Genomic DNA, 20,000 nt, shown 5'->3' on the forward strand with positions numbered 1-20,000 from the left:
GAAGAGAGGACAGAGAGGTGAAGAGAGGACAGAGAGGTGAAGAGAGGACAGAGAGATGGAGAGGACAGAGAGATGAAGAAAGGACAGAGAGATGAAGAGAGGACAGAGAGATGAAGAGAGGACAGAGAGATGAAGAGAGGACAGAGAGGTGAGGAGAGGACAGAGAGGTGAAGAGAGGACAGAGAGATGGAGAGAGGACAGAGAGGACAGAGAGATGAAGAGAGGACAGATAGATGAAGAGAAGACAGAGAGATGAAGAGAAGACAGAGAGGACAGAGAGATGAAGAGAAGACAGAGAGATGGTACCTGACTCATTATGCAAAACACCCTTTTCTTGGTCCACTTGAAATATGTTTGAGTCTTCTGTGGGTTCGCCCCCAAACTACCTTCTTATAGACTGTGTGTGTATTAGGTTAAATGCTGTGTAATGGGCTTCTAAATGATGCGGATGTGACTGTGTTGAATAGCATGGGGTCCCAGAGAGAGTCAGAAATAGAAGAGAGAGAGAGAGACAGAGAGAGAAAGAGAGAGGAAGGAAGGAGAGATTCAAATGTGAATGCAAGATATTGCTTTGACAAGGACACCCAGGCACCAAGCATCGTCCTCCTCCCACCACCAACCACCCCTTAACCCTACAGCTGTCATACCTCAAAGTCGTTGGCCTTGTTGTAGTGCATGTTGAGGGCTCGGTAGAGCTCAGACTCCCTACCCACAGACAGGTCCTCGTTGGTGGTCACTCCTTCGTTGATGGCCTGCCGGGCAAACTTCTCCATCTGGATGTAATAGAACTCTCTGAAGTTACTGAACCACTTGATGAGCTGAGACGTGATGCAGCGGTTAAACTGGAGGGAAAGAGAGCGGGAAAGAGAGCGAGCGAGAGAGAGCGAGAGAGAGAGCGAGAGAGCGAGAGAGAGAGAGAGAGAGAGAGAGAGAGAGAGAGAGAGAGAGAGAGAGAGAGAGAGAGAGAGAGAGAGAGGGAAAGAGAGCGGGAGAGAGAGAGAGGGAAAGAGAGCAGGAGAGAGAGAAAGACAGAGAGAGGGAGAAAAAGACAGAGAGAGGGAGAGAGAGAGTAATATTGATCATTATTAATTATTATGATTCCTTTCCTTGTTCTTGGCCTGTCAGAGTATAAATATACATTTTCTTCAGTAATATTAAACTACACTGTCTGTTTAAAATATCCCCTTATACCACAGCATTTTTAAATATAAATTTCTGATTGGTCAGAAGGGCATTCTAGAATAGACATTAAAACCAGAGAACAGAACAGATAATGTAATCATGATGCAATATGCAGCTACACATGGAGACTGTCCTGGCTACAAAGTTACAGGAAGATAAACCAACAACTACACATGGAGACTGTACTGGCTACAAAGTTACAGGAAGATAAACCAACAACTACACACGGAGACTGTACTGGATACAAAGTTACAGGAAGATAAACCTACAACTACACAAGGAGACTGTACTGGCTACAAAGTTACAGGAAGATAAACCAACAACTACACATGGAGACTGTACTGGCTACAAAGTTACAGGAAGATAAACCAACAACTACACATGGAGACTGTACTGGATACAAAGTTACAGGAAGATAAACCTACAACTACACAAGGAGACTGTACTGGCTACAAAGTTACAGGAAGATAAACCAACAACTACACATGGAGACTGTACTGGCTACAAAGTTACAGGAAGATAAACCAACAACTACACATGGAGACTGTATTGGCTACATGAATGAAAAAAATAACTTGATTAAAAAAAATATGTGGTGCATCCCCTTTGCTATGAAACCCCGAAATAAGATCTGGTGTAACCAATTACCTTCAGAAGTCACATAATTAGTTAAATAAAGTCCACCTGTGTGCAATCTAAGTGTCACATGATATGTCACATGATCTCAGTATATATACACCTGTTCTGAAAGACCCCAGAGACTGCAACACCACTAAGCAAGCGACACCATGAACACCAAAGAGCTCTCCAAACAGGTCAGGGACAGAGTCTCTCCAAACAGGTCAGGGACAGAGTCTCTCCAAACAGGTCAGGGACAGAGTCTCTCCAAATAGGTCAGGGACAGAGTCTCTCCAAACAGGTCAGGGACAGAGTCTCTCCAAACAGGTCAGGGACAGAGTCTCTCCAAACAGGTCAGGGACAGAGTCTCTCCAAACAGGTCAGGGACAGAGTCTCTCCAAACAGGTCAGGGACAGAGTCTCTCCAAACAGGTCAGGGACAGAGTCTCTCCAAATAGGTTAAGGACAGAGTCTCTCCAAATAGGTCAGGGACAGAGTCTCTCCAAACAGGTCAGGGACAGAGTCTCTCCAAACAGGTCAGGGACAGAGTCTCTCCAAACAGGTCAGGGACAGAGTCTCTCCAAATAGGTCAGGGACAGAGTCTCTCCAAACAGGTCAGGGACAGAGTCTCTCCAAACAGGTCAGGGACAGAGTCTCTCCAAACAGGTCAGGGACAGAGTCTCTCCAAATAGGTCAGGGACAGAGTCTCTCCAAATAGGTCAGGGACAGAGTCTCTCCAAACAGGTCAGGGACAGAGTCTCTCCAAATAGGTCAGGGACAGAGTCTCTCCAAACAGGTCAGGGACAGAGTCTCTCCAAACAGGTCAGGGACAGAGTCTCTCCAAACAGGTCAGGGACAGAGTCTCTCCAAACAGGTCAGGGACAGAGTCTCTCCAAACAGGTCAGGGACAGAGTCTCTCCAAATAGGTCAGGGACAGAGTCTCTCCAAACAGGTCAGGGACAGAGTCTCTCCAAACAGGTCAGGGACAGAGTCTCTCCAAACAGGTCAGGGACAGAGTCTCTCCAAACAGGTCAGGGACAGAGTCTCTCCAAACAGGTCAGGGACAGAGTCTCTCCAAACAGGTCAGGGACAGAGTCTCTCCAAATAGGTCAGGGACAGAGTCTCTCCAAACAGGTCAGGGACAGAGTCTCTCCAAACAGGTCAGGGACAGAGTCTCTCCAAACAGGTCAGGGACAGAGTCTCTCCAAACAGGTCAGGGACAGAGTCTCTCCAAACAGGTCAGGGACAGAGTCTCTCCAAACAGGTCAGAAAAGAAGAGTGGCCAGAAAAAAGCCATTGCTTAAATAAAAAAATAAGCAAACACATTTGGTGTTCACCAAAAGGCATGTGGGAGACTCCCCAAACATATGGAAGAAGGTACTCTGGTCAGATGAGACTAAAATTGAGCTTTTTCGCCATCAAAGAAGACACTATGTCTTGCAATTAAACCCAACACCTCTCATCACCCCGAGAGCACCCTCCCTCCATGGTGGTGGCAGCGTCATGCTGTGGGGATGTTTTTCATCGGCAGGGACTGGAAAACTGTTCAGAATTGAAGGAATTTTGGATGGCACTAAATACATTGAAATTCTTGAGTGAAACCTGTTTCAGTCTTCCAGAGATTTGAGACTGGGACGGAGGTTCACCTTCCAGCAGGACAATAACACTAAGCATACTGCTAAAGCAACACTCGAGTGGTTTAAGGGGACACATTTAAATGTCAAAGTCCAGACCTCAATCCAGTTGAGAATATGTGCTATGACTTAAAGATTGCTGTACACCAGCAGGAACCCATCCAACTTTTTCAAGGAGCAGGAGCTGTTTTGCCTTGAATGGGCAAAAATCCCAGGTGGCTAGATGTGCCAAGCTTATAGAGACCCCAAGAGACTTGCAGCTGTAATTGCTGCAAAAGGTGGCTCTACAAAGTATTGACTTTGGGGGGGGTGAATAGTTATGCAGCGCTCAAGTTTTCAGTTTTTTTTGGTCTTATTTCTAGTTTGTTTCACAAGAAAAAATATGTTGCATCTTCAAAGTGGCAGGCATGTTGTATAAATCAAATGAAATCGTGCTTCTACATCTGCATTGCTTGCTGTTTGGGGTTTTAGGCTGGGTTTCTGTACAGTACTTTGAGATATCAGCTGATGTACGAAGGGCTATATAAATGAATTTGATTTGATTTGATTTGAAACAACCCCCCCCCCCCCCCCCCCCCCCCCCCCCCCCCCAAAAAAATACTATTTTATTTACAGGTTGAAAGGCAACAAAATAGGAAAAATGCCAAGGAGGGTGAATACTTCGCAAGGCACTGTACATCAACAAAATTGTATTTATACCGGTACATGTGTGCTTTAATATTGTTTTCTTTGGCAACTGTGATATTATATTATATTACATATTATATTATATTACATATTATATTATATTACATATTATATTACATATTATATTACATATTATATTATATTACATATTATATTATATTACATATTATATTACATATTATATTATATTACATATTATATTATATTACATATTATATTACCTATTATATTATATTACATATTATATTATATTACCTATTATATTATATTACATATTATATTATATTACATATTATATTATATTACATATTATATTATATTACTTATTATATTATATTACTTATTATATTATATTACCTATTATATTATATTACCTATTATATTATATTACATATTATATTATATTACTTATTATATTATATTACCTATTATATTATATTATATTATATTACATATTATATTATATTACATATTATATTATATTACATATTATATTATATTACTTATTATATTATATTACTTATTATATTATATTACCTATTATATTATATTATATTATATTACATATTATATTATATTGCATATTATATTATATTACTTATTATATTATATTACTTATTATATTATATTACTTATTATATTATATTACCTATTATATTATATTATATTATATTACATATTATATTATATTACATATTATATTATGTTACATGTTATATTATGTTACATATTTTATTATATTACATTTTATATGTTACATATTCTCTTTAGTAATACTACATAACATTGTCTGTGTGATGTCCCTGCTCTTACTACACCACAGGGAGATGTGTGTGTGTATGTGTCTGTGTCTGTGTCTGTGTCTGTGTGTGTTTAGTGGAGGGGAAAAACAGCTTTGACATGGAGATTAGAACAGGCATTGTTACAAGACATTGTCTCATAGGAACAAGGGAGAGTGGGGGGGGGACAAGGGTAACGGTGGGGGGGGACAAGGCAACGGGGGGGACAAGGCAACGGCAGGGGGGGGGACAAGGCAACAGGAGGGGGGACAAGGCAACGGGAGGGGGGGGCCAAGGCAACGGGGGGGGGGGACAAGGCAACGGGGAGGGGGGGGACAAGGCAACGGGAGGGGGAACAAGGCAACGGGAGGGGGGACAAGGCAACGGGAGGGGGGGGACAAGGCAACGGGAGGGGGGGACAAGGCAACGGGAGGGGGGGGGACAAGGCAACGGGAGGGGGGGGGAAAAGGCAACGGGAGGGGGGGGACAAGGCAACGGGAGGGGGGGGGACAAGGCAACGGGGGGGGCAAGGCAACGGGAGGGGGGGGGAGAGGAAGGATAGAAGGAGGGAGAGGGAAAGAGCAACGGAGGCATTTTTCAGGGATGGTCAGAGGGTGACAACATGAAGAATAAGTGGGCATGTTTTAGCGGTGTGTGTGTGTGTGTGTGTGTGTGTGTGTGTGTGTGTGTGTGTGTGTGTGTGTGAAGGGTGCAACGGAGAGCTTTAGAGAGGCTTCGTGTCAGGTTGGAAAGAAAGAGAGACGGACAAAAGAACAACGCAACAATTCAGCAATTCAGCAACACACACACACACACACACACACACACACACACACACACACAATGGGCATATGGTCAAACACACTCATACATCGAAGCATGCACACACATGTTGAGCAGACTAAGACTGTATTGTTGACTGAAAGCATTGCATTGCTCTATACCTAAATATAATCTAAATATATCTGAATAAATGTTACGAATAGTAACGTTGTAGTAACGTTGTAGTGACGTTGTAGTGACGTTGTAGTGACGTTGTAGTAACGTTGTAGTGATGTTGTAGTGACGTTGTAGTGACGTTGTAGTGACGTTGTAGTAACGTTGTAGTGACGTTGTAGTGACGTTGTAGTGACGTTGTAGTGATGTTATAGTTAACGTTGTAGTAACGTTGTAGTAACGTTGTAGTAACGTTGTAGTAACGTTGTAGTGACGTTGTAGTGACGTTGTAGTAACGTTGTAGTGACGTTGTAGTAACGTTGTAGTAACGTTGTAGTGACGTTGTAGTAACGTTGTAGTAACGTTGTAGTAACGTTGTAGTGACGTTGTAGTAACGTTGTAGTGATGTTATAGTTAACGCTGTAGTAACGTTGTAGTAACGTTGTAGTGACGTAGTGACGTTGTAGTGATGTTGTAGTGATGTTATAGTTAACGTTGTAGTAACGTTGTAGTAACGTTGTAGTGACGTTGTAGTGATGTTGTAGTGATGTTATAGTTAACGTTGTAGTGATGTTGTAGTGATGTTGTAGTTAACGTTGTAGTGACGTTGTAGTGATGTTATAGTTAATGTTGTAGTTAATGTTGTAGTGACGTTGTAGTGATGTTATAGTTAATGTTGTAGTTAATGTTGTAGTGACGTTGTAGTGATGTTATAGTTAACGTTGTAGTGACGTTTGTAGTGATGTTTATAGTTAACGTTGTAGTTGATGTTGTAGTGATGTTATAGTTAACGTTTGTAGTGACGTTGTAGTGATGTTATAGTTAACGTTGTAGTGACGTTGTAGTGATGTTATAGTTAACGTTGTAGTGACGTTGTAGTAACGTTGTAGTGATGTTGTAGTGATGTTGTAGTGATGTTATAGTTAACGTTGTAGTGACGTTGTAGTGATGTTATAGTTAACGTTGTAGTGACGTTGTAGTGACGTTGTAGTGATGTTGTAGTGATGTTGTAGTGATGTTATAGTTAACGTTGTAGTGACGTTGTAGTGATGTTATAGTTAACGTTGTAGTGACGTTGTAGTGACGTTGTAGTGACGTTGTAGTGATGTTGTAGTGATGTTATAGTTAACGTTGTAGTGATGTTGTAGTGATGTTATAGTTAACGTTGTAGTGACGTTGTAGTGACGTTGTAGTGATGTTGTAGTGATGTTATAGTTAACGTTGTAGTGACGTTGTAGTGATGTTATAGTTAACGTTGTAGTGACGTTGTAGTGACGTTGTAGTGACGTTGTAGTGATGTTGTAGTGATGTTGTAGTGATGTTATAGTTAACGTTGTAGTGATGTTGTAGTGATGTTATAGTTAACGTTGTAGTGACGTTGTAGTGACGTTGTAGTGATGTTGTAGTGATGTTGTAGTGATGTTATAGTTAACGTTGTAGTGACGTTGTAGTGATGTTATAGTTAACGTTGTAGTGACGTTGTAGTGACGTTGTAGTGACGTTGTAGTGATGTTATAGTTAACGTTGTAGTGCCGTTGTAGTGATGTTGTAGTGATGTTATAGTTAACGTTGTAGTGATGTTGTAGTGATGTTGTAGTGACGTTGTAGTGATGTTATAGTTAACGTTGTAGTGCCGTTGTAGTGATGTTGTAGTGATGTTATAGTTAACGTTGTAGTGATGTTGTAGTGATGTTATAGTTAACGTTGTAGTGACGTTGTAGTGATGTTGTAGTGATGTTGTAGTGACGTTGTAGTGATGTTATAGTTAACGTTGTAGTGACGTTGTAGTGACGTTGTAGTGACGTTGTAGTGACGTTGTAGTGATGTTATAGTTAACGTTGTAGTGCCGTTGTAGTGATGTTGTAGTGATGTTATAGTTAACGTTGTAGTGATGTTGTAGTGATGTTATAGTTAACGTTGTAGTGACGTTGTAGTGATGTTGTAGTGATGTTGTAGTGATGTTATAGTTAACGTTGTAGTGCCGTTGTAGTGATGTTGTAGTGATGTTATAGTTAACGTTGTAGTGATGTTGTAGTGATGTTATAGTTAACGTTGTAGTGACGTTGTAGTGACGTTGTAGTGATGTTGTAGTGACGTTATAGTTAACGTTGTAGTGACGTTGTAGTGATGTTGTAGTGATGTTATAGTTAACGTTGTAGTGACGTTGTAGTGATGTTGTAGTGATGTTATAGTTAACGTTGTAGTGACGTTGTAGTGATGTTGTAGTTAATGTTGTAGTGATGTTGTAGTGATGTTGTAGTGACGTTGTAGTTAATGTTGTAGTGACGTAGTGATGTTGTAGTGAAGTTGTAGTGACATTGTTGTGATGTTATAGTTAACGTTGTAGTGACGTTGTAGTTAATGTTGTAGTGACGTTGTAGTGACGTTGTAGTGATGTTGTAGTGATGTTGTAGTGACGTTGTAGTGACATTGTTGTGATGTTGTAGTGATGTTGTAGAGATGTTGTAGTGACGTTGTTGTTAATGTTGTAGTGATGTTGTAGTGACGTTGTAGATATGTTGTAGTGACGTTGTTAATGTTGTAGTGACGTTGTAGATATGTTGTAGTGACGTTGTAGTAATGTTGTAGTGACGTTGTAGTGATGTTGTAGTAATGTTGTAGTGACGTTGTAGAGATGTTGTAGTAACGTTGTAGTTTATGTTGTAGTGATGTAGTGACGTTGTAGTGACGTTGTAGTTAATGTTGTAGGGATGTTGTAGTAACATTGTGGTGATGTTGTAGTAACATTATATTGATGTTGTAGTGACAGACACTAGCAGACACTAGCAGGCCCTGACTTCCAGAAGCCTTTCCCACGGGACAGATACGACACACAGAGAAACCAATGACATTCCCATACACACACACACACAAGCATGCTGAAAACACACACAAACACACACACCAAACTAACCCCCACTAACCGCTGCTAACCCCTGCTAACCCCCTGCTGAAAACACACACAAACACACATACCAAACTAACCCCCACTAACCTATTACTCCACGATCAGCACAAACAAAAAAGACAGACAGATATAGAGACAGACAGATATAGAGACAGATATAGAGACAGACAGATATAGAGACAGACATAGAGACAGACAGATATAGAGACAGACAGATATAGAGACAGACAGATATAGATATAGAGACAGACAGATATAGAGACAGACAGATATAGAGACAGACAGATAAAGAGACAGACAGATATAGAGACAGACAGATATAGAGACAGATATAGAGACAGACAGATATAGAGACAGACAGATATAGAGACAGACAGATATAGAGACAGACAGATATAGAGACAGATATAGAGACAGACAGATATAGAGACAGACAGATAAAGAGACAGACAGATATAGAGACAGACAGATATAGACAGACAGATATAGAGACAGACAGATATAGAGACAGACAGATATAGAGACAGACAGATATAGAGACAGACAGATATAGAGACAGACAGATATAGAGACAGACAGATATAGAGACAGACAGATATAGAGACAGACAGATAAAGAGACAGACAGATATAGAGACAGATATAGAGACAGACAGATATAGAGACAGATATAGAGACAGACAGATATAGAGACAGACAGAGTGAAGGAGAGAGAAAACGGCTGAGCTCAGAGAATGCCAGGTGGAGTTTGTGATGAAAAGAGAGAGTGTCATCCCTATTGTGTTTCCCTGACAGGGTGTTTTCAGTGGAGGGAAGCCCTTAGGGGAGGTGTTAGGGGGAAACAAACACACACACACACACACACACACACAATACATTTAAATTCCACTTCCAAATGTTCCTAACTGAAAAGAGGAGAATTGTCTGTGATTTCAGTACACTTCCTGAATTGTCTGGAATTCACCCCGACCTGATTTACATCTCCCACAGAGAGAGACATCAGAAGGCTGTTGATGTTGATGGGACGTTTAGAGACATCAGAAGGATGTTGATGTTGATGGGACGTTTAGAGACATCAGAAGGATGTTGATGTTGATGGGACGTTTAGAGACATCAGAAGGATGTTGATGTTGATGGGGCGTTTAGAGACATCAGAAGGATGTTGATGGGGCGTTTAGAGACATCAGAAGGATGTTGATGGTGGGGGACGTTTAGAGACATCAGAAGGATGTTGATGGTGGGGGACGTTTAGAGACATCAGAAGGATGTTGATGGTGGGGGACGTTTAGAGACACCAGAAGGATGTTGATGTTAATGGAATGTTTAGAGACATCAGAAGGATGTTGATGGTGGGGGACGTTTAGAGACACCAGAAGGATGTTGATGTTAATGGAATGTTTAGAGACATCAGAAGGATGTTGATGGTGGGGGACGTTTAGAGACACCAGAAGGATGTTGATGGTGGGGGACGTTTAGAGACACCAGAAGGATGTTGATGGTGGGGGACGTTTAGAGACATCAGAAGGATGTTGATGGTACATTTAGAGACATCAGAAGGATGTTGATGGGATGTTTAGAGACACCAGAAGGATGTTGATGGGACGTTTAGAGACACCAGAAGGATGTTGATGGTGGGGGACATTTAGAGACATCAGAAGGATGTTGATGGGTCGTTTAGAGACATCAGAAGGATGCTGATGGTGGGGGACGTTTAGAGACATCAGAAGGATGTTGATGGTAGGGGGCGTTTAGAGACATCAGAAGGATGTTGATGGGACGTTTAGAGACATCAGAAGGATGTTGATGGGACGTTTAGAGACATCAGAAGGCTGTTGATGGGACGTTTAGAGACATCAGAAGGATGTTGATGGTGGGGGACGTTTAGAGACACCAGAAGGCTGTTGATGGTGGGGGACGTTTAGAGACATCAGAAGGATGTTGATGGTACATTTAGAGACATCAGAAGGATGTTGATGGGATGTTTAGAGACACCAGAAGGATGTTGATGGGACATTTAGAGACACCAGAAGGATGTTGATGGTGGGGGACGTTTAGAGACATCAGAAGGATGTTGATGGGACGTTTAGAGACATCAGAAGGATGTTGATGGTGGGGGACGTTTAGAGACATCAGAAGGATGTTGATGGTGGGGGACGTTTAGAGACACCAGAAGGATGTTGATGGTGGGGGACGTTTAGAGACATCAGAAGGATGTTGATGGGACGTTTAGAGACATCAGAAGGATGTTGATGGGACGTTTAGAGACATCAGAAGGCTGTTGATGGTACATTTAGAGACATCAGAAGGATGTTGATGGGATGTTTAGAGACATCAGAAGGATGTTGATGGGAGGTTTAGAGACATCAGAAGGATGTTGATGGTGGGGGACGTTTAGAGACATCAGAAGGCTGTTGATGGTGGGGGATGTTTATAGACACCAGAAGGATGTTGATGGGACGTTTAGAGACATCAGAAGGATGTTGATGGGACGTTTAGAGACATCAGAAGGATGTTGATGGGACGTTTAGAGACATCAGAAGGATGTTGATGGGACGTTTAGAGACATCAGAAGGATGTTGATGGGACGTTTAGAGACACCAGAAGGATGTTGATGTTGATGGAATGTTTAGAGACATCAGAAGGATGTTGATGGTGGGGGACGTTTAGAGACACCAGAAGGATGTTGATGGTGGGGGACGTTTAGAGACATCAGAAGGATGTTGATGTTGATGGGACGTTTAGAGACATCAGAAGGATGTTGATGTTGATGGGACGTTTAGAGACATCAGAAGGATGTTGATGTTGATGGGGCGTTTAGAGACATCAGAAGGATGTTGATGGGGCGTTTAGAGACATCAGAAGGATGTTGATGGTGGGGGACGTTTAGAGACATCAGAAGGATGTTGATGGTGGGGGACGTTTAGAGACATCAGAAGGATGTTGATGGTGGGGGACGTTTAGAGACACCAGAAGGATGTTGATGTTAATGGAATGTTTAGAGACATCAGAAGGATGTTGATGGGACGTTTAGAGACATCAGAAGGATGTTGATGGTGGGGGACGTTTAGAGACATCAGAAGGATGTTGATGGTGGGGGACGTTTAGAGACACCAGAAGGATGTTGATGGTGGGGGACGTTTAGAGACATCAGAAGGATGTTGATGGGACGTTTAGAGACATCAGAAGGATGTTGATGGGACGTTTAGAGACATCAGAAGGCTGTTGATGGTACATTTAGAGACATCAGAAGGATGTTGATGGGATGTTTAGAGACATCAGAAGGATGTTGATGGGAGGTTTAGAGACATCAGAAGGATGTTGATGGTGGGGGACGTTTAGAGACATCAGAAGGCTGTTGATGGTGGGGGATGTTTATAGACACCAGAAGGATGTTGATGGGACGTTTAGAGACATCAGAAGGATGTTGATGGGACGTTTAGAGACATCAGAAGGATGTTGATGGGACGTTTAGAGACATCAGAAGGATGTTGATGGGACGTTTAGAGACATCAGAAGGATGTTGATGGGACGTTTAGAGACACCAGAAGGATGTTGATGTTGATGGAATGTTTAGAGACATCAGAAGGATGTTGATGGTGGGGGACGTTTAGAGACACCAGAAGGATGTTGATGGTGGGGGACGTTTAGAGACATCAGAAGGATGTTGATGTTGATGGGACGTTTAGAGACATCAGAAGGATGTTGATGTTGATGGGACGTTTAGAGACATCAGAAGGATGTTGATGTTGATGGGGCGTTTAGAGACATCAGAAGGATGTTGATGGGGCGTTTAGAGACATCAGAAGGATGTTGATGGTGGGGGACGTTTAGAGACATCAGAAGGATGTTGATGGTGGGGGACGTTTAGAGACATCAGAAGGATGTTGATGGTGGGGGACGTTTAGAGACACCAGAAGGATGTTGATGTTAATGGAATGTTTAGAGACATCAGAAGGATGTTGATGGTGGGGGACGTTTAGAGACACCAGAAGGATGTTGATGGTGGGGGACGTTTAGAGACACCAGAAGGATGTTGATGGTGGGGGACGTTTAGAGACATCAGAAGGATGTTGATGGTACATTTAGAGACATCAGAAGGATGTTGATGGGATGTTTAGAGACACCAGAAGGATGTTGATGGGACGTTTAGAGACACCAGAAGGATGTTGATGGTGGGGGACATTTAGAGACATCAGAAGGATGTTGATGGGTCGTTTAGAGACATCAGAAGGATGCTGATGGTGGGGGACGTTTAGAGACATCAGAAGGATGTTGATGGTCGGGGGCGTTTAGAGACATCAGAAGGATGTTGATGGGACGTTTAGAGACATCAGAAGGATGTTGATGGGACGTTTAGAGACATCAGAAGGCTGTTGATGGGACGTTTAGAGACATCAGAAGGATGTTGATGGTGGGGGACGTTTAGAGACACCAGAAGGCTGTTGATGGTGGGGGACGTTTAGAGACATCAGAAGGATGTTGATGGTACATTTAGAGACATCAGAAGGATGTTGATGGGATGTTTAGAGACACCAGAAGGATGTTGATGGGACATTTAGAGACACCAGAAGGATGTTGATGGTGGGGGACGTTTAGAGACATCAGAAGGATGTTGATGGGACGTTTAGAGACATCAGAAGGATGTTGATGGTGGGGGACGTTTAGAGACATCAGAAGGATGTTGATGGTGGGGGACGTTTAGAGACACCAGAAGGATGTTGATGGTGGGGGACGTTTAGAGACATCAGAAGGATGTTGATGGGACGTTTAGAGACATCAGAAGGATGTTGATGGGACGTTTAGAGACATCAGAAGGCTGTTGATGGTACATTTAGAGACATCAGAAGGATGTTGATGGGATGTTTAGAGACATCAGAAGGATGTTGATGGGAGGTTTAGAGACATCAGAAGGATGTTGATGGTGGGGGACGTTTAGAGACATCAGAAGGCTGTTGATGGTGGGGGATGTTTATAGACACCAGAAGGATGTTGATGGGACGTTTAGAGACATCAGAAGGATGTTGATGGGACGTTTAGAGACATCAGAAGGATGTTGATGGGACGTTTAGAGACACCAGAAGGATGTTGATGTTGATGGAATGTTTAGAGACATCAGAAGGATGTTGATGGTGGGGGACGTTTAGAGACACCAGAAGGATGTTGATGGTGGGGGACGTTTAGAGACATCAGAAGGATGTTGATGTTAATGGAATGTTTAGAGACATCAGAAGGATGTTGATGGTGGGGGACGTTTAGAGACATCAGAAGGATGTTGATGGTGGGGGACGTTTAGAGACACCAGAAATTTGCTTCTCTGTATACATCAATGAGGTCGCTCTTGCTGCTGGTGAGTCCCTGATCCACCTCTACGCAGACGACACCATTCTGTATACTTCCGGCCCTTCTTTGGACACTGTGTTAACAACCCTCCAGGCAAGCTTCAATGCCATACAACTCTCCTTCCGTGGCCTCCAATTGCTCTTAAATACAAGTAAAACTAAATGCATGCTCTTCAACCGATCGCTACCTGCACCTACCCGCCTGTCCAACATCACTACTCTGGACGGCTCTGACTTAGAATACGTGGACAACTACAAATACTTAGGTGTCTGGTTAGACTGTAAACTCTCCTTCCAGAAGGATGTTGATGGTGGGGGACGTTTAGAGACATCAGAAGGATGTTGATGGTGGGGACGTTTAGAGACACCAGAAGGCTGTTGATGGGACATTTAGAGACATCAGAAGGATGTTGATGGGACGTCTAGAGACACCAGAAGGATGTTGATGGGACATTTAGAGACATCAGAAGGATGTTGATGTTGATGGGACATTTAGAGACATCAGAAGGATGTTGATGGTGGGGGACATTTAGAGACATCAGAAGGATGTTGATGTTTAGAGACATCAGAAGGATGTTGATGGGACGTTTAGAGACATCAGAAGGATGTTGTTGGGACGTTTAGAGACATCAGAAGGATGTTGATGGGACGTTTAGAGACATCAGAAGGATGTTGATGGATGTTTAGAGACATCAGAAGGATGTTGATGGGACGTTTAGAGACATCAGAAGGATGTTGATGTTGATGGGATGTTTAGAGACATCAGAAGGATGTTGATGTTGATGGTACATTTAGAGACATCAGAAGGATGTTGATGGGACGTTTAGATTGGAAATACTAACCTCCATCTTCAGATTATCATTTTATTTGATGCTATTTTATTTAAATTACTTTGATTGGGATCAGATTTTTAACAGCATTTATAAAATAATTACATTTCAATAGATATTCTAGGTAATTCAGTGAAGGGTAAATTTCTATCAAATGGAACTCTTCATTATTCACTCTGTCTAGTAGCTACCAGACTCTAGTATGTCTTCTGAGTTGGGGGGGGGGGGGGGGTGTGTGGAGTCAGAAGGGGGTATCTTGGCTATAACGAGGGTGTAATTAGAGTTAACTTCTCGTCACTACAGAGATCTAACAAGCTCTCAAACAAGGTCTTAATTACACTTCCTCAACATATACCACACTGTGTGTGTGTGTGTGTGTGTGTGTGTGTGTGTGTGTGTGTGTGTGTGTGTGTGTGTGTGTGTGTGTGTGTGTGGAGTCAGAAGGGGGTATAATTACACTTCCTCAACATATACCACTCACAAACCCAGACGTCTCATCACAGAGATGATGGGTCAGGTCAAAACGACAATCGCTTTCACTATGTAATTAGTGTGTGTGTGTGTCTCTATAGAAACATTTCACTGGTGACCTACCCCCCCCTCCCCTCCCCCACACACACCAGTGTCACCAATGTTTCCATAGCTACGGCTGACAGTGACGACTTGTGAGAATTAACAACCTTTGCATCATCGAATCAGTTGTTTTTTATTATTTATTTTTTTGTGAGAAGGTTTCAAAGTTCACAGTTAGCCATTGTTATGTAAATGTAAAGGGTTGAAAAGCACCAGTGGCCTTGCTTTGGCCCCAAGTGAGAGCAGGTATGTCGGAGCCATGACCCAGTGAGGGTTGCCTAGTGGTTAGAGCGTTGGACTAGTAACCGGAAGGTTGCAAGTTCAAACCCCTGAGCTGACAAGGTACAAATCTGTCGTTCTGCCCCTGAACAGGCAGTTAACCTACTGTTCCTAGTCCGTCATTGAAAATAAGAATGTGTTCTTAACTGACTTGCCTGGTTAAATAAAGTTTTTTAAAAGACCCGAAGCTAGACCCAGGAGATGAGATGGAACCTAGAAAATTGAGCGTTTTGGGTAAAACACCTGCCTGGATGAATCCTGGATGGAAATGTGTCGTCTGTGTGTGTGTGTTTTTGTGTAACTGTGTGTGTTCAGGCGTGTGTAAGAACAGTCAGTATAACCCACTTCCCACAGTAACAATCACCTATTCCCAGAGCCTCCCTCTCTATTCAAACCCAATTAGGTGGTAATTTATGCCTAATTCCCCCACAACAACTAGCTGATCCCCCCCCCCCCCCCCCAACACATACTGACTATTGTTCTCATGGAGCGAGGGGGGGGTCAGAGGGAGAGAGAAAGAGAGAGGGAGAAAGAGTCAGAGAGAGAGAGAGAGAGAGGAAGAAAGAGTCAGAGAGAGAGAGAGGGAGAAAGAGTCAGAGAGAGAGCGAGAGGAAGAAAGAGTCAGAGAGAGAGAGGGAGAAAGAGTCAGAGAGAGAGAGAGATGCCCATATTAGAGAGACATATTTCCCTCAGATTACACAGATCCACAAAGAATTCAAAAACAAACCTGATTTTGATAAACTCTCATATCTACTGTGTGAAATACCACAGTGTGCCATCACAGCAGCAAGATTTGTGACCTGTTGCCACGAGAAAAGGGCAACCAGTGAAGAACAAACACCATTGTAAATACAACCCATATTTATGCTTATTTATTTTCCCTTGTGTTCTTTAACCATTTGTACATTGTTAAAACACTGTATATATATATATATATAATATGACAATAAAGCCCTTGAATTGAATTGAATTGAATTGAATTGAATAGATAGAGAGAGAGAGAGAGAGAGAGAGAGAGAGAGAGAGAGAGAGAGAGAGAGAGAGAGAGAGAGAGAGAGAGAGAGAGAGAGAGAGAGAGGAGAGAGAGAGAGAGAGAGAGAGAGAGAGAGAGAGAGAGAGAGAGAGAGGAGAGAGAGAGAGAGAGAGAGAGAGAGAGAGAGAGAGAGACGTCAAGACAGAGGAGAAGAGAGAGAGACGTCAAGACAGAGTAGGAGAGAGAGAGACGTCAAGACAGAGGAGGAGAGAGAGAGACGTCAAGACAGAGGAGGAGAGAGAGAGACGTCAAGACAGAGGAGGAGAGAGAGAGACGTCAAGACAGAGTAGGAGAGAGAGAGACGTCAAGACAGAGTATCAGAGAGAGAGACGTCAAGACAGAGGAGAAGAGAGAGAGACGTCAAGACAGAGGAGAAGAGAGAGAGACGTCAAGACAGAGTAGGAGAGAGAGAGACGTCAAGACAGAGTAGGAGAGAGAGAGACGTCAAGACAGAGTAGGAGAGAGAGAGACGTCAAGACAGAGTAGGAGAGAGAGAGACGTCAAGACAGAGTAGGAGAGAGAGAGACGTCAAGACAGAGTAGGAGAGAGACAATGAGACTATGTACAGACTCAGTGAGCATAGCCTTGCTATTGAGAAAGGCCGCCGTAGGCAGACATGGCTCTCAAGAGAAGACAGGCTATGTGCTCACTGCCCACAAAATGAGGTGGAAACTGAGCTGCACTTCCTAACCTCCTGCCCAATGTATGACCATATTAGAGAGACATATTTCCCTCAGATTACACAGATCCACAAAGAATTCGAAAACAAATCCAATTTTGAAAAACTCCCATATCTACTGGGTGAAATTCCACAGTGTGCCATCACAGCAGCAAGATTTGTGACCTGTTGCCACGAGAAAAGGGCAACCAGTGAAGAACAAACACCATTGTAAATACAACCCATATTTATGCTTATTTATTTTATCTTGTGTCCTTTAACCATTTGTACATTGTTAAAACACTGTATATATATATATATATATAATATGACATTTGTAATGTCTTTACTGTTTTGAAACTTCTGTATGTGTAATGTTTACTGTTAATTTTTGTTGTTTTTCACTTTATATATTCACTTTGTATGTTGTCTACCTCACTTGCTTTGGCAATGTTAACACATGTTTCCCATGCCAATAAAGCCCTTGAATTGAATTGAATTGAATTGAGAGAGAGACGTCAAGACAGAGTAGGAGAGAGAGAGACGTCAAGACAGAGTAGGAGAGAGAGAGATTTAAAGACAGAGACAGACAGACAGAGAGAGAGAGAGACGTAAAGACAGAGTAGGAGAGAGAGAGAGACAGAAAAAAAGAGAGAGACAGAGAGACTCAGACAGAGAGAGAGAGAGATGTAAAGACAAAGTAGGAGAGAGAGAGAGACAGAGAGACCTGACCCTGATTTGAGGTACAGTATGTTAATGACGTTGGCAACGAATGCCATGACACCATTAGACAGGACAATGCAAAAGGACACACACATACATGACATAGTTAGGCTGTGATCTAGACAGGTTCCTGGCAGAAAGTGGCCAACCAGAAAGTGACATTTCTAGATCAAGGGAAAAACTTGCTGCAGCGTTACTTTCACTATGTCCACTTCCTGGTACAGAAGCGCCGCTAAGTTCATCTAGAAAAACCTACAGACAGCTCAGAATAAAATGTCAAGGGTCATAGTTCATCAATAACCTACAGACAGCTCAGAATAAAATGTCAAGGGTCATAGTTCATCAATAACCTACAGGCAGCTCAGAATAAAATGTCAAGGGTCATAGTTCATCAATAACCTACAGACAGCTCAGAATAAAATGTCAAGGGTCATAGTTCATCAATAACCTACAGACAGCTCAGAATAAAAATGTCAAGGGTCATAGTTCATCAATAACCTACAGACAGCTCAGAATAAAATGTCAAGGGTCATAGTTCATCAATAACCTACAGACAGCTCAGAATAAAATGTCAAGGGTCAGAGTTCATCAATAACCTACAGACAGCTCTGAATAAAATGTCAAGGGTCATAGTTCATCAAGAGGAAACTACAGACAGCTCAGAATAAAATGTCAAGGGTCATAGTTCATCAAGAGGAAACTACAGACAGCTCAGAATAAAATGTCAAGGGTCATAGTTCATCAAGAGGAAACTACAGACAGCTCAGAATAAAACGTCAAGGGTCATTCTGCATCTTATCCCTCAGGTTCTTGTTGGTCCTTCTCAGCTCAGCTACTACTACTACTATGAGTTGATAAAGGGGTCAATGAGCTGAAGTTGGGATTGGCCCATAAAACAGAGTATGGTACAGTCCCCCAGTATCTAAAGATGTATAACAGTACTGTTAGGGACTTCCATTCTTACGCCACTGAGAGACACTGAGAGACACCGAGAGACACTGAGAGACACTGATCGACACTGAGAGACACTGAGAGATAGTGAGAGACAGTGAGAGACACTGATAGACACTGAGCGACACTGGGAGACACTGAGAGACACTGAGAGACAGTGAGAGACACTGATAGACACTGAGCGACACTGAGAGACACTGAGAGACATTGAGAGACACTGAGAGACAGTGAGAGACAGTGAGAGACACTGAGAGACACTGGAGACACTGAGCAACAGTGAGAGACAGTGAGACACTGAGAGACACTGAGAGACACTGAGAGACAGTGAGAGACACTGGGAGACACTGAGAGACACTGAGAGACACCGAGAGACACCGAGAGACAGTGAGAGACAGTGAGAGACACTGAGAGACACTGATCGACACTGAGAGATAGTGAGAGACAGTGAGAGACACTGATAGACACTGAGAGACACTGAGCGACACTGGGAGACACTGAGAGACACTGAGAGACAGTGAGAGACACTGATAGACACTGAGCGACACTGAGAGACAGTGAGAGACAGTGAGAGACACTGAGAGACACTGGGAGACACTGAGCGACAGTGAGAGACAGTGAGACACTGAGAGACACTGAGAGACAGTGAGAGACACTGGAGACACTGAGAGACACAGAGAACCGAGAGACACCGAGAGACAGTGAGAGACAGTGAGAGACACTGAGAGACAGTGAGAGACAGTGAGAGACAGGAAAGACAGTGGAGAGACACTGAGAGACAGTGAGACACTGAGAGACACTGAGAGACACTTGAGAGACAGTGCCACAGATTTTGTGCCATGTCGATTTAAGAGCTGGCCAGAACACGTTTTTAT

At 42.7% G+C, this 20,000-nt stretch overlaps 1 protein-coding gene across 2 annotated transcripts in view; it reads right to left on the reverse strand.

Annotated features, from left to right (window-relative positions):
• LOC109885358 (prospero homeobox protein 1) overlaps positions 1 to 20,000 on the reverse strand; it is a 79,150-nt gene that overhangs the window by 24,256 nt on the left and 34,894 nt on the right. For both annotated transcript variants that reach the window (XM_031787718.1, XM_031787719.1), the window contains exon 6: positions 648 to 842. In XM_031787718.1, the coding sequence (XP_031643578.1) occupies positions 648 to 842 (195 nt within the window). The remainder of the gene's footprint in view (positions 1 to 647; positions 843 to 20,000) is intronic.

Source organism: Oncorhynchus kisutch, linkage group LG14 (assembly GCF_002021735.2).
Source record: "Oncorhynchus kisutch isolate 150728-3 linkage group LG14, Okis_V2, whole genome shotgun sequence".
Lineage (NCBI taxonomy): Eukaryota > Metazoa > Chordata > Actinopteri > Salmoniformes > Salmonidae > Oncorhynchus > Oncorhynchus kisutch.